Source organism: Saimiri boliviensis, chromosome 10 (genome assembly GCF_048565385.1).
Source record: "Saimiri boliviensis isolate mSaiBol1 chromosome 10, mSaiBol1.pri, whole genome shotgun sequence".
Taxonomy (NCBI): domain Eukaryota; kingdom Metazoa; phylum Chordata; class Mammalia; order Primates; family Cebidae; genus Saimiri; species Saimiri boliviensis.
In genome coordinates, this window is record NC_133458.1 from 24610709 (window position 1) to 24630627 (window position 19919).

General features: G+C 45.1%; 1 protein-coding gene across 2 annotated transcripts in view; it reads left to right on the forward strand.

Moving 5' to 3' along the window:
• The window catches only part of CHCHD3 (coiled-coil-helix-coiled-coil-helix domain containing 3), a 293060-nt gene extending 282604 nt beyond the window's left edge, over positions 1 to 10456 (forward strand). For both annotated transcript variants that reach the window (XM_010342955.3, XM_039472913.2), the window contains one exon: positions 9709 to 10456. In XM_010342955.3, coding sequence (XP_010341257.1) covers positions 9709 to 9732 — 24 coding nt within the window. In that variant the 3' untranslated portion in view covers positions 9733 to 10456. The remainder of the gene's footprint in view (positions 1 to 9708) is intronic.
• The last annotated feature ends 9463 nt before the right edge of the window (positions 10457 to 19919 follow it).

The following is a 19919-nucleotide window of genomic DNA, read 5'->3' on the forward strand; positions in this document are numbered from 1 at the left end:
TAAAAGCATTTGTTGCCCTTAAAAGCCTAGTGGCTTGCAGCTTTTTTCTGTTTCTTGCTTGTAGCAGCACTTGCATAACTCTTAGTAGTATGCAAGGGATCCTTTTCTTTAAAGGTCTTTGGTAGAAGCAATGTTGCTAATGTTAAGTTAGTACATTCTATTTGTCGAAAACAGCTTCTGATATGCTCTTAACAAACCCCAGCCTTCAATATGAATACGAACTGAAGGACTTAGGACTTACAGGTTGATTCATGGATTTTTCTAACTTGAGAACAGTGCCTTATTGAGGTGGCGGTCGGTGGAAAAGAGGGGCTGTGACAAAGTGTGTATTTCAATGCTGGTCTCCAGCACACATGCTTACTTTCACTGTGTGATTTGTGGTGTTACCAAAGTGGCCGCTACAGGGGCATGGGGAGTATCGACCCCATCCTGCCTGTCTGGGTTGTGCTGAATCATCTACATAGTCCTGTGAGATCAATGGTATATATTTATAGGATAAAGCACAGTTAACTTGTGACAAAATCAAATATGCCACATGGCACGATAGGGAGTTAGAATCTGGAAGGCCTGAGTTTGTACCCTCTCCTTTTACTAGCTCTGTGACCTTGGGGCTTGAGTTTTCTAATCTGTGAATTGGGGTAATGTTGTGAGGATTACTTTTTTATAAAGTATTCAGTAAATCTAATTTCCCCCCTTCTTTCCTCAGTTGCATTATTGTGCTGAAATTAACTAAACAGCTCAGCCAAAAGCATCAATTTATTATTAGTGATTCCAAAAGAGACCCTCTTTTTTCCCCCTCACTCTCCGATCTGTTATTTTCAGGTAGTGTGTTTGGAGTGCCTATTGTTCTCATGGCTCTTGTATTCAGTTATCAGGAGGTGTATAATACAAGTTAATGTTAAAAAGATAGAAGCCCTCAAACCTTTTTTCCTAAGATGGGTGACATTGAAATGGATGAGAACCAAGAAGTAGCACCACCTCACATTTCTGCAGTCGTTAGGATTGCAAGGTCATTACACATCCATCCTTTTACTTGCTTTTTTTTTTTTTATGACAACCTGAGATGTAAATAGAGATGGTTTTATTTTCACCATTTTCCAGTTGAGAGCGTTGAAACTTAGGGAAGTCACGATAGTAAATTTAGCAGCTAGACCAAGATGTACCTTGCCATAGAAACAAACAATTTCAAAATACATAGGTGACGTTTGGTTTTTGAGTGGGTAAGATTGTGAAGGGGTATCAGCCATCATCCACTAATACAGAAATAAGGCAGTAAAGGAAAGCGAAAGTGAAAGCGCTGGAGGGAGGGCAAAGAACGTGGACTATCTAACCAGCAGGGTGACAGCGTCTGAAGGTCACACGTGGGGATTGGGTTGATGAAGCCTGTGATGAAAGGGGCAGCTTGGCACTGCTCCGTTTTAAGATTGGGCCACGAGGTCAGAAGGAACTTCTATCAGTGTTTCATGAGCAGTTACTTTGTCTCCAATACCAGGTTGTCCTTTTGCTCTTTGTGAATTTAGTCTAGCCTCGTGACCCCAACTGTGCCCCTGTTGTTAGAAGAGACTCCAGCAAGATACGTGGTCCCGACGGCCTATTTTAGCAGCTCCTCATAGGCCAACTCTCCTTATGTTTCCTGTTAAATCCAGGGAACAAGCTGGACATGCTAAACATGGAAATACTCAGCACAACAAGCTATTAGGATGTGTTGTCCATATCTGACACACAGTGCAACAGTTTCCCCCATGGAATAATTCCAGTGGCTAGGTCCACTCCACTCTTAAATGCCTCATCAGATTGGCCTTTCACTGGTTCCCTGGGGCATTATCCTAGAGACTGATAGATTTTACTGATAGGAAAATTTCCAGATACCCCTTAGCCTTACTCTTCCTCTCTACTTATTTTTCCACTTACTCACATGAGTCTTTCTTCAGCTGTTCTCAAACGATTTCCCATGAGTTGACATGAGACATTTAGACTGTTATTTCTAGTATATTAAGTTACGTGTTCTTCATGAGAGTAAAGAGATATTAAATTGCTATAATTATTACTTCTAAGACTTAAAAGCTACCGGCTGGCTATATGAGATGCAGCATTTAAAAATGAAGGAGAACATCGGTTGATACATGCCTCTTTGTCTTTTACTTCTCATATCTGCTTAGCCTCATTGAAGTAGGAAAGACCACAAACAAACCTCTCAAACACCAAACTGGGAAGAAGTGCTGATTTATTTCACCAGGAGCTGCGGCTGGTGAAAATACCTTAACAGCCGAGCTCTCCAACAAAGAAAATCCTTGCCCTTTTAAAGGCTTACAACTCTAGAAATTACATGTGAGAGGGTCTTGATCCATGAAGTAGGCATGGGATACATGACTTAGGTGAGGGTCTGATCACGTTAAAGTAAAAGCAATGCCTTCTGGAAAGATTCCTCCATGCCATACCCATGATCTAGAGATGGGATTGTGGTTAGCAGTAGAGGTCTTATCCTTAACCTGGCCGGAGGTGCCAACCGGCCCCTCCTCTAGTGGACTTCTAACTCCTCCTTTTGAGCAATGTAGAAGGCTGATGGGGAAATGGCCTTAGAAGCTGAAGAGGATTAAGGGTCTCCTTCCTCATCATAACTTTCTCAAGCTCGGCAAGATTGGATTACCTCTTCTTGCCATTGATATCTGGTTCCCATTCTATCTTGCTACACCTGCCTTACAGGAGAGACAGAAAGGAGGGGGAATGGGAAGCCACAGTATTTGCTCAGGAGTAAACCAAAATGTGCCCAAGTTGTTTTTTAAAAAAGAAGGGTGTCGAAAGTGTTTGCTGTCACATCTGCATTACCTCCGGAACAGTGCCCTGGGACATACCGCTTCTCTGCTGTTTACTTGCAGAACTGGGCTGCATTGGGAGGAGCTAGTCTAAGCATGTCAGCTTTTTCTCAGCCCTGCTGCTATTGACAGAAAAGTGCAGAAGCGGGCTGGACCCTTACGGGACATTCTGTGTTCCCTGGGAGGGTGGGGTTTCTGGGAAATGCTGTTGCTACCATCCTAATCTAATTATAGTGACTCGAGCTTCAGTTGCTTTGATAAATTGAAGGTTTGAACCAGGTGATCCATGAGGGCCATCTAGCTCTGTTATTCCAGGACTGTTTCTGCTTTCATGTATAGAGAGCAAAAGGTGGTATGCGTAAGCATGCCTGTTCATAGGCGCAGTCAGATGAAGAGACGCGGCCTGTTTGATAAAAGCAGCACCTCTTCTTTTGAGACATCCGGTGTTTGTGCCTTTGCCTCTTAAATGTTGCTGTCCACCTTAAACGTTTACTTGGGAAGAACACTTGCGTTTCTGATGGGAGTGCTGCTGCCTGGCCTCCCACTGCTATGGACCTTTTCTTTGAGGTTCACACTCCTGACAGCCCTGGGGAAGCCAAGGTGGCAGAAAGAACTGGGAGGGAATAGAAACAGTTTCACAGTTTTTCCAAAGTCAGTGAAGTGAAAAACAGCTGTCTCTGCGCTGGCTGGCAGAATGTAGCCTTTTGTCGGCTAATAAAGGCCATTAGAAAATGCAGGCTCCCTCCAGCCAGCCGTGAGCCTCTCCTGGATCATGATGCCTTTCATCCCGTGACATATAGGCTGTGGGAGGTAAGGGATTCTTAAAACAGAGCAGGAAGCCAGGAACCAGGAGCTTGTCAACCAAGGGCAAACTGGAACCAGAAGCAAGGACCAACCCCAGGAGATGTCCAAGGGACAGAGGTCAGTGTGGGACCTGAAGATGAGATGATGGGTCAGCCAGGGTCCCCAAACCATAGTAGAAGTTTCAGTCAGTAAGCAGGCAGTGGGGCAGGAGCCACGCCTGCAGTAAGCCCAGCTCACAATAAGGACGTTTTGTAAGTGAGACAACCCCACCTCAGACCTACATGCTTCTTGCTGATCTCTTTGGAGAGATCAGAAAGAAACCTGGCCGCAGGGAGGAGCATGGGGTCAGGACCCAGTAAATGAAGCTAGATCCTAATGTGACAGCTCTCCACCTTAAGGGTAGTGCACCCAGTTGTCTAGATATTTCTAAAATATCATTGATATCTCCAGTATTTGGTTGGCTTCCTAAGTCAGAGCCTCAGGGTCAGTGCGTATGGAGGAATTTGCCCTGGCACAATTTCTGTCCACCTTCTGAAGGACAGTGCATTTCATCTCCCCTGTGAATTATATTTGTATTAGACCAGGAGTCAGTGCTCCTAAATCTGTGACGTATTTTGAGTATGAAGGGGTTCTGAAAACACAGTAGTAGCTTTTGCTTAGAAATCAAGGTTCTTGAAAGAAAAACCTATTGCCTATATGTTATCATTGTTTTCAGATGAACTCTACATTAGATGCAATGATTTAGTAGACTTACAGGCTGTTGCAGCTAAAAGGACGGTAGAGATCATGTAACCCAACCTCATTTTTTCATGTGCAAAAATTAGCTTCTAGAAAATTTAAATGATCTGTAGAAGGGCAGAACCCAGACCAAAGAGCTCACTCTTAAATTCAAAACCAGGATATTTTCCTTGTAGTATCAGATCTCAGATGTGGGTGAGCATCAGAATCCCCTGACGGGTTTGTTTAAAATGTACACGCCCAAAACCCATCCCTGGAGATTCTGATTCAGAAAGTCTGAGCATCTTCAGAACTTTGACCAAATTCCCCAGGAGACTCATTACCCAAAGTTTGAAAAAAACTGCTCTTAGAGCCCGTTGGCCTGAATTGCATTAAAGGTCTTAGGCCTTTCAGAGGTCCTGCCAAGGCCTTATTTTCCATCTTTTGGGAGATGGGAGCTGTCACTTCTTGCAGGTCAAAGCTACCTGGCAGAGGTCTCATCAGACCAACCCTAGGAATGAATCTTTAGCCTTAGGAACATATTGGAAGATGATGTGGAAAGAGGCTAGAAGCTCTGAAAGAGATCCTCTTCCCCTCTTCTCTTGTTCCCATTGAAACAGTATGTGACCCCAGGCCCTGGCTAGCTCACAGCTGTGGCCAGACCCTCCCTTGGTTCTACTGCTCCCAGTCAGTCTGCTTCCCTGCCCTGACCCACATCAGGGTTCCCCCTGATGTACACAGTGGCCACTTTCAGAGAGCACAAAGATAATCAGAAGGTGAACTTTCTGGGAAGCCCTCCAGGAGCATGTTTTTATTGTATTTGAAAGCTGCTTTATCATCATCACCTGATGACATTTATTAATTGCCCAGCCGGGATGCGGGTTCACAGGATGACTGACGCGTGGGTATTTCATAATAGGTTTCCCATCTTTTGGTAGGGCGGCCCTTTGAATTTCGAGTCACATCAAAAGCAAACAAAATTCCAAACTTAAATTTCTTACCCAACCTCTTCCGTCACAGGAATCCTTTTCTAAACCACTTTCTGAGAGTAATCGTTGCTTCGTGACATTTTCTCTTTTTTTAAATTTGAGTTTAATAGAAGAATTATTACCATGGTAATAGATTTTCGTTTTTCTTGATAGGCATTTCTTTCCTTGTGCTCGTCCTTCATAAGTTAGAACTGCAGTACATTAGTGTTTTGTCTGTTATTGCAGCCAGCTGTATAAAGAGTTAATTACTTGTAACTTAATTTGAATATCATACAGAGCATTTGTCATAGAAGATAGAAAGCAAGATCCAGGCAGAAAAAGTTAACTCGTATTTCCTCCAAAGCAGGAGGAACAAAGAACAAACAGCTCTTGCTGCAGGGAATAGGCACATATTGAAAACAAAATCAGTTAGCTAATCAGATTTCCAGGTAGTGAAGAACACTACTTGGTGCACAGGCAGAGCTTGCTTTGTGCTTCCCATAAATTCAATTTATAGATTACTTTTCCTTCCTGTCTCATGCACAGTTTCTCATTCTGTCTTTTTCCTCGTTGAAGCTCCAGTGTCTCCCACTCCCCAGTTTTCCTGACCCCCCTTAGTAAAACTCATGTCTTGAGACCAGGTCTGTACCAGGACACATGTCCACTTTCATTTTTCCACGTTTAAGTAAACCTTCCTGCTTCTCTACCCAGCTTTGTGAGGCCTGAAGTCTTGGTGAGGTGCTGGGTAAGCCCATCCGGAGACAAGCACTCTGAGTGGTATCTTAAAAAACAAACCGCTTTTATTCTCTTCATGATGATCGGTTAGTAACCCAGGGTTGCCCTCATTTCTCTTAGATTATCCACACAGCCAGTAGCTGGCACGCTGCTATGATAGTCAGTCCCTCCAAGACAGCCGTGATTCAAAAATCAGTTGATGAGATTACATAACAAAAATATTTGAGGCAAGTGGTTAGGATCGTTTTTTAATAAGCGGAAGTGACATGCAATCTCGGGCCTCCAGGGGTGCTGTTCTTATTTGTGAGCTGCCAGTTCTTCAGTAGCTGGAATGAGAAAAAGACTTGGGAAAAGAGCAGTGTTCATGCCTGAACAACTCTGTCCTTTTGGTGATTTACCCAGCTGTTTATAAAAGGAGTTTTTGCAAGCCCAAATACGTAAATGATGAGCAAAAGCAAGGAATTTCTTCCTCCACATTAAGTGTTAGCAGTTCCTTAAATGAAGGAAGCAATTTTTTATAACTTGCAAAGCTTTTCCCTCATTCTTTAGGGAATTTCCTATGTTAATTTATGCAGTGTTAAATTTATGCAGTGTTGAAATTCAGCCCAACAGCAGCTACTTACAGAACCAATACAGAGACCATAGGAGAACCTGTAAGGTGGACGCTGAATAACACAGACCTCAGCAGACCTACGGATCCCTCCAGCCAAAAGCCCTGCAGTCTGGGTTGGAGCGGGTTTCCTTGCAGAGCTGCAATATGATAATAAAACCCAGACTGTTTGACAGATAAATGTATCTTTTTAAAAATTCAACCTGCCATTATGTTTGTTAATGTCTCTGCTAGAATTGAGATGGTTTTGTACCACCTCTGCCACCCTTCGGTCGCAAGTGAGTGCAGTTTGACAAAATGTTTATAGATCCGCCCTGGCGCTTTCCTGTGGTCCCACGTGTCCTCAAGGAGTCGCCACAAATCAGCTGAACCACTGTGCTATCTTGGAGGATTAGAATTGTAGTACATGTAACAGGGTATTTTGTGAATGTGGTTAAAGGGGTTATTAAAATGTTATTTCTTTGAGTGTTTTTATGTGAGACTGGGTTGCTCATCCTCAGACCAGCCAGGCCCCATCTTGTCTGTCCTTCTGAAAGAGAGTCTAACATTCTTAGCGTGATATAATTTGGCTGAAAAATTACCCATCTATATTTGGTTGCGTTTGCAAGGTGATTAGTGAAAACAATCTCTAGACTTTCAAAAAAACACTCTAACTGCTGCTTTCGTTAAGTTTCGGTGGCTGCAGGTTATTTTGAAATATTTGAAAGGAGGTGCACTGTCATGTGGTTGTCCTTACAAACGAAAGCCCAAAATTGTAGAGCGAGGCACGACGGTGTAGTCTTGGCCAGGCAGGTGACAGCTCAAAGCCTTCCCATCAGTGTGTCGAAGAAAGCAGTGAATCTATAACCCCCAAATGCAAATTCCAAAGTGGCATCGTTTATAAAGAGATCACTTTCTTCAGTAACTGAATTTCCTTAGATAGGTTCAGTATAGATCTGGTTTGTTCTGACTTCCGTTTTGTATATAATAAAGCATGATGTAGTGAGGTTGTCTATATATCTGAAATTTATAGAACATATCATCCATGTAATTGGAGAGACTCACACAGATCAATTGACTAGCAGGTGAGCACTGCTGACATGCTGTGACGCTGTGACACTGCCAGGTGGTGTCTCGTACATGGTGGGTGCTCAGTGTGTTATTTTCCCAACGAACATGGAGCTCATGCCCCACATTCCAGTGTGAGTTCTTAAAGGACCACTCTCTGCTGAGCGGAATCTTCCCCTGCACCTACTTTGTTTTTCCTGTTTTCTCTAAAGGCATCTAGCTTTTCTAATTTACTTTCTGTGTGACAGAATCATCGTTTTTCTGACCACTCTCTGTGTGTGATGTCTAAGTTGGCCTGCCTTTTTATCTGTTCTTTTGTGCCCTATGGATATCCATAGGGCTTCTTAGAAACCTATGTATCTGGAATTTATGGAACCTATTCCACAGACTTCTACAGAAACTTACAATGATGGACACTTTGGGATAATCTAGCCACCCTTTGCTCCTAAGACCCAAGAAAACATCTTATTTGACTTCTACTCTTTCTGTTCTATCCCCTTCATTTCAATCGTTTTTAAATTTTTGACCCTAAATCTTTGTGTCCAGAGACCTTTGATCTCAGAAAACCTGCAACTTCCTTCTACACATTTCCATTTGGGCGGTCTCACCCAAAATTGTCTCTCAAACCCAAACTTTCAGTCATCCTTCTTCCCAGGCTCCCATGGATTTCTCCATTTCTCTTGGTGACCCCATCACTGTCCTTGTCACTGAGGATCCTCCCATACCTCAGGTGTCACCGTCTCCCTTTTTCTTCCCATGTAGCTCGAGTTCTTGTCTCCACCCTTGTCTGGTTTCTAATCTGCCTCCTCCTTGGCCTTCCTGCCTGTAGACTCCCCTCTGTTGGATCCACCATGCCAAGGATGTCGGGTTAACCTTCCTACATGCCGTTCTCCTCTTTAAAAGCATTCCTCCTTGTTTTCTGTGGCTAGGACATGTCCCCAGACAGCACATGTCCAGCCTGGCGACTGTCCTGGCCCTCTTTCCACCCTTTCTCTTGATCAATCCTGAGCGTGTCATTTCTTCCAGCGAGGCCTCTCCCTTCAGGATTCCATATGTGCTGGGCTTGCCCCCACCCTCTGAATCCTGGCCACCGCTTTCTCTCTCCCCTCACTCCTCCCAGTCCCACCCTAGTCCTCCACCTGTATTCGATCCATGGTGGAAGGTCCTTGGAGAAGCCTTCCCTGCTCGCTCCAGCTACAGGCTTGCTCTCTGCACCAGGCAGAACCGTTCCTCTTGTGAACTATCACCATCTCTGGAAGGGGACACAGAAACTGGGAAATGGAAAAAATTACTTTCTCTCAGATACTACTAAATATTATATTGTTTACACAATAAAATAAATGTTAGCATGTATTTAGCAAATAAATAAAAATTAGCAAATTATTACCTTTTATTAGTCCTGAATTTTCCACAGGTGTAAGTGTTAGTTTCCCCATAGCATGTAACCAGGTGCAACAGTGCCTGGTAGGAGCTCAGTGGAGAGCTGGGTATGTAGATGGCTGGAAGGGTGAGGGCTGGCAGGAGGCAGGCGGGAACCGATGAACTGGAGGCAACCTCGGCCTCACCTTGCCTCTGAATGATTGCAAAACTAGACGGGAGAGTATCACTTTTTTTCTTCTTAAAGACCTCTAAAAGTGGGCTGCGCACGGTGGCTCATGCCTGTAATCCCAGCTTTTTAGGAGGCCGAGGCGGGTGGATCACCTGAGGTTAGGAGTTTGAGACCCACCTTGGCCTCCCAAAGTGTTGGGATTACAGGTGTGAGCCACCGCACCCAGCCTTATTGGGGTTTTCAGCCCGTATGGTGGTGAGAGGGGTCATTTAAAGATCATATGTGAGAAAGCAATGGTGTTGATCAAAGGAGCAATATTTTGAGAACAGGAAGCATATGCCTTCTTTGATGTGTTTTGAAAGTTAGATATTTGAAAAGCAACACAAATTATACTAAGTAGTTACTGCCATTTATTTTCTGCCCTCTCCTGGTGGTACAACTTACTCTCTCTGTTTCTCTTAACAGAGCATGCTTGAGAAGGGAGGATAAAAACTCAGAACAAGCAAAACACCATCGACGATATTCCAGAGATGGAACATTTTTTTTCCTAGGAAGCAAACAACCCATTTGAAGAGAAGACCACTAATGAGAAGACCACTAAAGAGAGACACCAGATAATGAATTCAGCAGAATCGTACCACATTTTGAACAGTGGCAATTTGAAGGGCCAAAGCCTTGACCAGGCATCAGTCATTAAAGGACACCCCTCAGTATTAGTAAACCCTCTTATGACGATCGAAAGAGAAGGGCAGCCCTCTCCACCTTGTGGTACTTTCTGTTTAACTTCCACTGACCATAAAATGTTTCTTTTCTCAGCGAGCCCCATCATTTGGTGAAGCTCCACCCTAACAAAGTGGGTTGGGTGGGGGGCTAAATGAACTGGAGTGAGGCAAGGAGAGAGTCAGAAAACATAGCTCTTGGGGCAGCAGTGGGGGGTGGAATCGTCTAGGCTGCGGGATGTTGGTTTTGTCTCTCTTTCTTGTCTCCTTTGCTTATCTAAGCAATTTCATTTTAACCTCCTATGGCGATCATACAGGCAAGAAGGCAAAAAGGAGAGAAAGTGTACCCCTTTTACTGGAATAATGTTAATGATTACAAGTGAGATAAGGTATTTTTATTAATATGAAGGCAACCTTGGCTGATACAACCTCGATAGTGAATACTGACATCTTTACTTCACTCACTATCCATAATAAATATATTTTCTGACAAAGACTGTCATTGTAGCTCCGTGCCTCACACATTCCTTTGGCTGGGTTGCATGGCTATGTTTATGGGAATTGAGCTGATTTATATTGTTAATAATTTGCATTTGTGCTGTGCCTTTCCTCTCAAAGGCTCCAGAGCGTTTCGCAGAGCCTCCAACAGGCAAGTGATCCTTGTAACTTGCCTCTCAGGTAGGTAGAATTCGGGAAGATCTTTACAAATTATATGAACCTTCCTTTCTTTGGGATGACTTAAGTCATCCTGCCTGGGGCAAGAACTAGATTAGATAACCTTGGTTGGGACCTTCTGACCCTGTAATACTATAAAACGTTTAGAGAAAATTAGTTTTTTTCCTCTTTCCAATTTATCAGGACTTCCTGATTATAACTCTCCCTTTTTTACCAGGAGTTGAATGAGTTGGAAATAAGCAGTCACACGGAAGCTAAATGGGAAGGTGCTTTTGGGAAATAGGAGGAAAGTACCACTGCTCTGTGATATCCTTTAAGTGTCTTTTGTCATCCAGGATTTTTATTTTATTCCGTTACCAAGCAAGTGTATTACAGGTTCTGTATTCTTAATCAGTGTTCAGATTCTGGCTGTGCTGTGGAATTCACCCCACACTTCTTCAACTGCAAAATGGGAGCAAATGGAAAAGCTAACTTTTAGACTCACAGTGAAGAGTCCAAATGCTTACTCACCACATACGTTTGGTCAGACCCAGTAAATGCTGGTTTGTGTGATAATTCAGTAAACTGGCATTTGGAGCTGGGGGCATAGAACATATTCCCGGGTACCTTTTATTTAAAAAGTCAGGGTACACTGGGAATGGGCCTGTCTCAGCCACCCCGTGTGAGTGTGCCTGCGGCTGCTCATTCTCAGGTCCCCAGGTGATGGCTCCCTCCACGTGACACGTTCATGGACACTTGGGGACATACCTGTTGGCCTAACATTGATTCTGAGCAACACTGGAGACTCTCCTGCCATATTTACGAACATGCTCTGTGATGACTGGTTCATAAAGGTTTTTTTGTTTCTTTGTTTTGTGGGGGCTTTTAGGTTTCTTTTTAATGGCATGAAAGAAGCAGAGTTTTTTAAAGTGTGAATAAGGGTTCACCAGTAACTTGAGGAGCAGCACGTTTTGATGCCATCAGGGTGGCATCCAGGTAGCTGCCTGAGAGAAATGGAAAAACCTGAGAGACACAAAAACAAATGTTTACATGGCGACTTGCTCTGGTGTTTGCAAATCAGCTAACTCACAAATTCCCTCCTTTCCTGTTTTGTTTTGCAGTTTAGAGCCAAGCACTTGGCACATCCCAGCCTGCCAGTCTTGCCTCTGGCAGGGAAACGCAGCACAGTAGAGTCAGGCGTCTAAAGTGGGCGAAATCCAGGAGAACGGGGGTTGGTCCGTCAGGCTGTCTCTCATACCGTTGCTTATTAGTTTATCATTCTGATAAACATGGTAGTGCAAGAGAAAAACCAGTGCTTTGGGGAAATAAAGGATGAAAGGATGCCTCTCTCTACATCCTAAGAGAGTTCCCTGCTGATGGCATCACAGCTCTTCCAGGTCACAGTAACTTTCCAGACTGCTGCTTGGGAAGAATGTTGTGATTTATATGAGGCTGTGGAGTGATACATTCCAATCAATTTCCCCGTTAAGTAGAACACACTTTGAACCACAGTAGTTTAGCTCATGAAGCCAAGAAGAATAAAGGGTCTTGAAAGCTGGTCAGAGGTTATCACACTAAACCAGGCGTCCCCAAACTACGGCCCGTGGGCCACATGCGGCCCCCTGAGGCCATTTATCCAACCCCCCACCGCACTTTAGGAAGGGGCACCTCTTTCATTGGTGGTCAGTGAGAAGAGCACAGTATGTGGCGGCCCTCCAACGGTCTGCGGGACAGTGAACTGGCCCCTTGTGTAAAAAGTTTGCGGACGCCTGCACTAAACAAATGTTTGATGAACTTCTGGAAGACAGCTGGGTTGAATCAGCACAGAGTCCTCTGAGAAGTCAGTAACATTACGGAATACTGGCCAGCATGCACTAGTTTAGAAAAGTATTGACTGATCATGATTAGCAGCAAACGTGGACTGCTAAAAGCCAGACGCCTATGGCCAGCTGGTCAACCCACAAGACGCCTCCCTACAACAGTTTTTAGCAGTATTTGGCTTAGAACTGAACAGGTAGTCACATATCCTCGACTTTGAGGCCTGAGAAATGGAGAACGTGTGGTTCTTGCTATCTTCCAGCCTGCAGGTATAATTGGTTTTGCCAGAAACCCACATTTCAGTGAGCTGTAGGAGCTGACCCTTTCGAGATTCAAGAATTAGAGCAACAAAATCTCAGATCAGGAGGAATAGGTCAAGACATGTATTGTACACATGCTGACTATGGTTAATAATGCTATATTGTATTCTGGAAATAAGTTTTTTAAAGAATTAGCAATTGAGCAATTGGAAGGGCAGCAGTAACTTGTGATTCAAACCAAGTTGAGTTGGAAAATAGTCTGTTTAGAATTAATCCTCCTGAAACGCTAATGTGAGTGAATGAGTTGATTCTACTCATTCACACCCTCACTGCTCTCCTCCCGTCTCCCTCTCCCAAGTTTTCTCTGTCTCTGCTTCCTCCTCCCTTCTCTGCCATCTTCATCCCCTCCTCTCACCTCCTCTTCAGCCTCCCTCCAGAGAAGCAGTGACACCGGAGTGCACAGCACATCCCCAACACCCCCACTCACCCCATCCCCGGCGCTTGACCCTGCTCTGCTCCATTTGTCAATGGGGGCAAGTCACCTCCCTCTGGTCTCTCACTGTACAGCGGCCTCCTCTGGGTCCTTTCCATTATGATTTGTGTTTTTTGATGCTTCCCTTCTTTTCTCCTCCAGCCTCCTAAATCTTTTAGTTCTATATTTAGCACTTCCTATCGTTCAGTAGTGTCTTATGCTTACAGTTCTTATAAACTGGGTAAATGGAACGTTTAAATTCTCTAAATAAAAGAAAAACTATATTTGTATTTTGTTCTCTGTGCCCTTGATGGTACTTTTCCTACAGTTTGTGGTCCCCATTAGATTCTTGTTTTCCATCAAGGCCATGGGCGGGCTACAGCTAGTCTAGGAAGTCACCCTAGGACACGTCGCCCATTTGTGCTGATGACCCCCACAGTCCAAACCACCCCAGGATAGGGGACGGTGGTGCAGGTGCTCTGAGGCCTGCACTGGCTGAGGAGTCCACAGTTTAGTTTAAAACCTTATTCTAGGCATCTGTTTTAGCGTCTCCCTCTCAACCTTTAAGAGCGTGTGGGACTGGCCAGGCACGGTGGCCCACACCTGTAATCCCAGGACTTTGGGAGGCCGAGGCAGGCGGATCACCTGAGGTTGGGAGTTCGAGACCCAGCCTGACAAACATGGAGAAACCTCATCTCTATTAAAAACACAAAATTAGTCAGGCCTGGTGGCGCAAGCCTGTAATCTCTGCTACTCGGGAGACTGAGGCAGGGAATTGCTTGAACCTGGGAGGCAGAGGTTGTGGTGAGCTGAGATTACACTATTGCACTCCAGCCTGGGCAACAAGAGTGAAACTCTGTCTCAAAAAAAAAAAAAAAAAAAGAAAACCATGCAGGATGGAGATGATTTCAGTTTTTACTCTCCTTCCCTTGACCCACTTGTTTTTGAGATGCCAATAACTCAAGCAACATAAAGGAAATAAAGGAGAGTGATAAGGACCTGTTTATTATCCATAAAGTAGAACGCAGGCTGGTGGTGATCAAGGCTGTTCTGAGAGGACTAAATGTGGTTCTCAGAAGCTCCTTTCACTCTCTAGGAGCTTCATTTTTCCTTTTTTTTTTTTTTTTTTTTTTTTTTTAAGACAGAGTCTCACTCTGTCATCCAGGCTGGAGTACAGTGGCATGATCTTGGCTCACTGCAACCTCTGCTTCCCGGGTTTGAGCAATTCTCGTGCCTCAGCATCCCAAGTAGCTGGGACCACAGACGTGTGCTACCACGCCTTCCTACTCTTTATAATTTTAATGGAGATGGGTTTCGCTGTGTTGACCAGACTGGTCTCAAACTCCTGTCTTCATCTGCCCCCCTTCACCTCCCAAAGTGCTGGAATTACAGGTATGAGCCACTGCACCTGGCCTCTAGGTGCTTATTCTCACTGTACCATATATGAAGAGAAGAATCACTTAATTATTCCACTGTAGGTGAGTTAGAGCTTTGTCTATTTTACAATCATCCCCAGCCTGCACGTGACCCAGGGAGGCTCGAGTGGTGGGTGATTTTTCAAGCTCAGTGAAATGGGAAACTTCAAGGCCCCCCTTGGGTACTGGGAGGCTGGCCCTGCCCATCTTCCTGGGTAAGCTGTGCTGCTCCTGGATAACACTGCATTATCCACGATGGAGGATTGGATTGGCAAAAGAAAAACAAAGTAGATGTGTTCCCCCATACACTGAATGAGAGTCACCATCCTCACCTGATAAGATTGCTTATGGCTAGGACTGTTGGCCAAAGCACCAGACAGCTTCTGGAACTTTCAATTCCATTACCTTCCAAAGCCCAGAGGCACTAGATCCTGAGTTTGGGAGAAAAATGACCAACCACCTAATTGATTCTCCTACCTCCAGGCTGATGTTTGAATGGAGATGGTGGGATTTTATATTTTCTGTTGTGCTGTCTTCTCTGTCCCCTCCCGCCTCAATATTGCTGGCAGAGCCCCTAAGGAGAGTTCAGTTGCTTTAGTTTATGGGAGAAGGCAGAAATCGCCCAAATCAAAGGTATCTTCCACTTTTCCTGCCCTTCCAAATAGATCCATGGCCTTTTCTAGACCATGATAACATGGCCTTGTATTTCAGGGGATGATCTTACGTTAAATCCACTTTGGATTCAGAAAATATCATCATCATATTGATGCTTTTCAGTTAAGAAAGTTGGAAACTGAAACCATTTCAGTCCCTGCAACTCCTCAAACCAAGTCAACTCTATGTGGCAAACAGTTTTGCTTCAATTTAACGGAGTACTTCAAAACTCTTGCAGTGATTTGGATTGAGACATCTATACTCTTCAAACGCTTTCCCATGCAGAAAAACTTTACTTACCTACCTTTCTGCCCCGGCCCCCTCATGCCTGTGATAGAGATAGTCTCTCCTAGGAGGATTCTTATCAGGTAATTGGTCATTGTCCCTTTGTTGAGAGGCCAGTCTGCTTTGAATGTAAGCTTGTCTTCAAAGTAAGTTACATTTCTATGATGGCTTTGAAATGCAAGCATGGAAGCCGGAGGTCAGTGGTCAGTTGCAGGGAACCACTCTGCTCTAGCTGTGTGCCTTTCTTCCCAGACTTGTTGCAGCACAGAGCAGCCTGCCAGAGCTGAACCCCAAGTGGCTCATATTTGGGGAGCCTCCTACGGAGTCCCCTTCCCTGTCAGGTCTGCGCATCAGCCGGGCTATTGCTGGGCCCTCCTCACTGCCCACGGCACAGGTTGAAAGCCTCTGTTCGCTGTCTCTCTCTCTGCCCCTCCTAAGTCGAGGTCGAGGGCCAACTGCCTATTATCTGCTGCTTGTGCAGTCCTAGAGATCAGGGTGAAACCATTTCCTTCATTTCATAGCGACAGGCCGTGTTTCTCAGTCAGCATCAAACCAGCAAAGCCACGCCAGCCTGCACAGTTTAGCTTGGCTTTGCCTCTCCCTAAGGTAATGCGCATCCCGGTCTCAGGAGCATGACCACGAAGTCATTGAAAACAGTATTCAACCTCCAGTTGAAGTGGCATTGTCGTTTTATTTCAAGCTTGGAAGGCAGGCTGCAGAGCAGGAGCTGGGAACTCCACTTCAGCAGAGGGTGAATAGGATGTCGGGTAACCTGCTGGCAGGAGTTTATTTTCAGTCACCTCCGTGTTCTTAAAATGCCTTTGCAGCAGCTGCATGTTAAATGTGAACCCAAAATAAAAGAGCCCACACTCCTCACCCTCAGGTGCTTAACTCCGAACTTGGAAGTATCAGTGACTAAGGCAGAAGGTGTTTTTCTTCTATTGGAAATGAATTTATCAGTGAAGTTAGATGTTACTGTGTAGAAGCAGAAGAGGGGTTATGAATCACTGCTAAGGTGATGGTGTTTCAGGAACATCAGAAGATTATTGTCCTGAGTTTTCATAACCACTTTCAACTTCCTCCTCATTAAAGGAAAAGCTTGTTCATTGCCCGTGGCTCAGCATGGACCACTTAGCTCACCACTCCTGCCTTCTCTTGTTCCCAGGAGAAGGGGTTTTTAGCCACAGTACCATGTCACACTGATATTGCCTGAATCATTGCCTGAGTTCAGCATAGCCTCTGTGCTCGAGTATTGTTCCGGTGTCAGAGATACAGAGGAGAACAGAAAAGGTCCAGACCTCATGGAGTTTACATTCTAGGTGGGAGGGAACCATAACCATATGATGTCAGGTAGTGGTGCGAGCTATGTGAGATGAATGCATAAAGAAATGGAGAACTCAGGGAGGGGGAATAGAGGTTTGTGGGGGTGCTGTGCTATTTTAGATTACATGGTGAAAACACAGCTATAAGTTGATCGCATCTGAGTAGATTCTTGAACGTAGTGAGAACTGGAAGCCAGATACGGTGTCATGTGCCTGTAGTTCCAGCTACTCAGAAGGCTGAGATGGGAGGACTGCCTGAGCTGGGGAGTCTGAGGCTGCAGTGCACTGTGATCGTGCCTGTGAACAGCCACTGCACTTCAGCTGGGGCAGCATAGTGAGACACCGTCTCTAAAAAGAAAAAACAAAGACCCAAGCAAAGTGCATTACAGATTGGAGAGCAGTCAGCACAAAGGTCCTGGGGCAGAAGCTTGAAGTTGGATGTGTTAGTGGGGCAGCAAGGAGGCCCTCATGGCCCCAGCAGAGTGAAAAAGGCCCATTGCTCTGAGATGTGGGTTCACGGAGGTAAACCGTAGCCAGAATAGGCAGGACCCTTTTGTCCGTGATAATGATTTGAGTTTTATTCTGAGTGCAATGAAAAACGATTGGAGGGTTTTGTGCCAGGCTATCAGTCAATTGGATATACATTTATAAACGGCCACTCTGGGCTGGGTGCAGTGGCTCATGCCTGTGATAGTGCTTTGGAGGCCAAGGTGAGAGGATCGTTTGAGGCCAGCCTGGCCAACATAGTGAGACCCAATCTCTACCCAAAAAAATTTTTTTAAATAAAAAAGTTAGCCACATATAGTGGCACACACCTGTAGTCCAGCTACTCAGGAGGCTGAGGGTAAAGGATTGCTTGAGCCCAGGAGGTTAAGACTAGTGAGGTATGATGGCACCTCTGCATTCCAGCCTGGGTGACAGCAAGACTCTGTCTCAAAAAATCCAACCAACCAAACAAACGAAAACACTCATGCCTGTAATCCTAGCACTTTGGGAGGCTGAGGAGGGCAGATCATGAGGTCAGGAGACTGAGACCACCGTGGCCATGGTGAAACCCTGTCTCTACTAAAACACAAAAAAAAATTAGGTGGGTGTGGTGGTGTGGGCCTGTAGTCCCAGCTACTCGGGAGGCTGAGGCAGGGGAATCACTTAAACCCAGGAGACGGAGGTTACAGTGAGCCGAGATCATGCCACTGCACTTCAGCCTGGCGACAGAGCAACTCTCCATCTGAAAAACAAAAACAAACCAAAAAAGAAACCCCAAAAATAACCACTCTGGCTGCTGTGTAAAGAACTATCCAAGTATGGGCAAAGTGGAAGCAAGGCGAATATTAGGAGGTTATTACATTAAACGTCCAAGCAGGAAGTGGTGACTTGGGCTAGAGTGGTAGCATGGAAAAAGTGGGAAGTCAGATGTAGGAGATCCATAAATGTAGGAGATCATAGACAGACCCAACAAGACAGTCTGCTGCATTAGATGTGGGGTGTCAGGCAGAGAGGAATAAAATGTAAGGACCCCGAAGTTTGCCCAAGCAACTACCGAATGGTGGTGCCATTTACTGAAATGGAGACACTTAACACCTGTGAGAGTGGGAGGGGTGTGCGCAGGAAGCAGAGGTTCCATTTTGATCATGTTAAGTTTCATATATAATTTACAATTCCTAGTAGAAATGGCTGTGTAGGCCTTTAGATATATGTCTGGGGCTAGAGAGATTTCGGGTCCGCGCTGTCAAGATGGCATGAAGCCTTGGCACTTACCTTGGATGTCCTTGCCTACGGGATGAGCGTGTAAAAAGAGGGCTGGGACAGCTACAGCTCTCTAACACTGGGACGCTGGGAAAGAGGGAGAAGAGCTGGCCAAGCAGAATGTGAGAGAATAACCATTGAGGTGGGCGACGAACCAGTGCAGACATGGAGACCAAGGGAAGGGAGCGTTTCGAGAAAAGGGGAATGCCCAGCGGCACTCAGTGCCACTGATGGATTGAGTAAGATGACAGCAGAATTAGCCAGTGAATTTGGCAACATGAAAGTCACTTGATGAGCAGGTGGTGACTGGGGAGAATGCAAGCCTGGTCAGAACAGGGTTGAGGAAAGAATGAGTTTGGAAAGTGAAGATGGTGAGAAGCAGCAGCACTTTTTTTTTTTTTTTTTTTTTTTAGAAGGAGTCTTGCTCTGCTGCCCAGGCTGGAGTGCAGTAGTGTGATCTTGGCTCACTGCAACCTCTGCCTCCTGGGTTCAAGTGATTCTCATGTCTCAGTCTCCCAAATAGCTGGGACTGTAGGTGTGCACCACCACGCCCAACTAACTTTTGTATTTTCTAGTAGTGGTGGGGTTTCACCGTGTTAACCAGGCTGGTCTTGAACTCCTGACCTCAAGTGATCCACCTGTCTCAGCTTCCCAAAGTGCTGGGATTACAGGCATGAACCACACCACTCCTGGTCAAGCAGCATTTTAAAGAAGTTTTGCTTAAAGGGAGAGTAGAAAGGGAAGTAGGCAGAAGAGATGTGGGCTCCTAGCAATTTATTTTGAAGATTGAAGATATAGTCCATTTTATATGGAAATAAGCAGAAAAAGAGGATTAATTCAGGAGAAAGTCCCTGAGTAGGCTAATAGGCTGGGGTCTACCACTGAACAGAGCAGGGAGAGTTTATTCATTGTAGTAGGAGAAAGGTTGAGTTTATGAGTGCAGATGCAGGTAGGTTGATGGATGGTTCTGAGAGGATGAAGTCATTCTCTTCTGATGGCTTCCATTTTCTGATCAGCCATGTGGCATGTCCTAAGTTAATGTTTGCCAGCAATAATTAAAATCTGCCGAGTTCCCTCCTTTTCTCACTGCCTTTTTTCTTCCTGAATAACTTAATCCAGACGCCCTTAGGTAGAGCCAAGCAAGGTAGGCTCCCATGCAGGGAATGAGGGTGGTGGCAGCCAAGAGTGAGACTCCCTGAACCTAAGCAGGAAGAGGAGGGTGTCCATTCATGGTGTTAGAACCTGAGTGATGGGAGGAGGGTGGTTTTGTTAGCCTGGGGAAGAGGGGTGGCTCTAGCGGTGGAAGAGTGATGACATACAGAGGACACTGA